Source organism: Oryzias melastigma, linkage group LG3 (genome assembly GCF_002922805.2).
Source record: "Oryzias melastigma strain HK-1 linkage group LG3, ASM292280v2, whole genome shotgun sequence".
Lineage (NCBI taxonomy): Eukaryota > Metazoa > Chordata > Actinopteri > Beloniformes > Adrianichthyidae > Oryzias > Oryzias melastigma.
Genome location: NC_050514.1, coordinates 24,479,327 through 24,481,298, shown reverse-complemented (window position 1 = coordinate 24,481,298; position 1,972 = coordinate 24,479,327). Strand labels below are relative to the sequence as shown.

The window sequence follows — 1,972 nt, the reverse complement described above, 5'->3', positions numbered from 1 at the left end:
TATCCATTTTCAGTTTAGTCCTGATCAATGTCCAGGGTACGCTTGAGCCCACCCTGGTCTTGGGCAAAGGCGTTGTACACCCTGAGTGGTTTGCCAATTAATTATAAACACCAATCAACTTATGAAGCATGATTTTGGGACAGTGGGAGGAAGTCAGAGTACCTCGAACCCTGAAAACTCACATAAGTAGCATGCAAACTCCTCCGAAAGGTCTCAGGCAGGATCCAGGAACCAGAATTCAACCACTACGCATTTCAGCAGCTACTGTAAGGAGTCGCTTTGTTTATTTTCCCTTCTTCTTTTGTCAGTATTTCAAAAATAAATCAATTTTAATTCATTCAAACTAGTTGACTGCTAATGAGGAAGTGGTTAGTATCATATCTGTATTAGCGTGACAGAACCAAGGACTAAAGAGTTCTGGTTTATATGCTGACGGATCAGAACAGGAAGTGAGCCGTCACTCACCCTCCAGACTGCAAACCGAGCACTTTGGGATCCAAAATACTGCGGGGCTGCCAAGAGAAAAAAACACAGTGTTAGGCTAAGAATGCCAGGTAAGTGCCATCAACAGACATCCTTCCTTCTTCTGTTTCTCTCACACACATACACAAACACACACAAAGACAGGGAAGCAAAAACGGACAAAGAAACAAATCGTAGGACTGTTGGTTCAGGAATGCACAAGACAGTTTAGGCTGAGATGAAGAATCGGAGAGCACGAGTCCAGCACAGGGAAACAGGAGAAGAGCACCACAGGCAAAAAGATCAAATTATTCTATAACAATGTAATTTGTGGACTCAGGACTGAGAGCTTTGTCGCTCTTGATGCTTCAGGCCAGATTTGCCTATTGTGGAATTTTCCCTTCTCTCTGACTGAAGAAAAATATACTACAGAAGGATAACTAGCAGTTAGTGACAAAAAAAAAACTCCTTTCAGTCTTACTTTCTTACACACTCACAGCACGTATTACACATTGCATCCCACATACCACAGAAACACACATGCACATGCAAAGGAATCACAAGTGTCCAATAAGCAGATGATAAACAGTGACTCAACACCTGGGTATCCAAAGCGCTGGTGTCTGAAGGGAGAAAACGACAAAAGGGAGCAACAATTAGGAAACAGTAGCCCAGCGGAAAACACACTGGAATATGACAGTGATGTGGTTATACCGCCGGATGAAAGAATCCTGCTTTGGAAAGCAACAATGCAAAAATAGAGACACATCAACGTTTGCCTCAGGAAGATCGGCTTTGAACAGCGGAAAACTCTAAACCAGCAGAGGGAAGTTGTTAAAACAGACGCTCTGAACTACAGGTTGAAGACTAACGTACAAAAAATAAAGGTTTCTGATTAACAACATTACCTGAGTTAGCAATTAGAATTGCAGGCACATGGGATGCTAAGCAATTGTAGAAGACAGCAAGAGGCCACAACTGCATTGTTATAATCACTGTGTTATTGATCCATGGGTAATATACAGCAGGATGCTCACAAGCTAATGTACTACTAGCAGAATGCAGCTGTTCATGGGAGAAATATGAAATAAAATGACATTAGATTCAAATGATCACATTATAATATTGATTTAAGAGTCAGTAAAAAGTCTAGATGTTAAAAAAATTAAGAGAATAGACACCAACGGAGCTTAAGCTGTAAGCAGCACCATGGACAGCGACGGGCTAAGCTCCTTTCAGCACAGCTATGCAAGATAGAGCCATCTACTCCAGCAGCAAGTCTGCAGTCGTTCCAGATAAAGCAAGACCACAAAGATAGGCTACAAGCTGCTGCTGATATAAACCTCATTTCACAGGTACCTGAAATCTGTGGAACAAAAATGTAATTGATTGGTAGGAACCCTGTTTGTGTGTGTGTGCTGTGCAACAGAGCATTGTTGAGGTGGCAGCAGTGGCAGTAAATCCTTTCAGTTTCAGAGCCGATACACATGAGCAAACAGAACATAGATCA

The 1,972-nt window shown here is 42.0% G+C and overlaps 1 protein-coding gene across 4 annotated transcripts in view; it reads right to left on the bottom strand.

The window, feature by feature from the left end:
* Positions 1-1,972, bottom strand: part of LOC112160546 (protein unc-13 homolog C) — a gene marked incomplete in the record, with an annotated part of 136,537 nt that overhangs the window by 111,157 nt on the left and 23,408 nt on the right. For all 4 annotated transcript variants that reach the window (XM_024295164.2, XM_036211111.1, XM_036211113.1 and 1 more), the window contains 2 exon segments: positions 466-512; positions 1,063-1,085. In XM_024295164.2, the coding sequence (XP_024150932.1) occupies positions 466-512; positions 1,063-1,085 (70 nt within the window).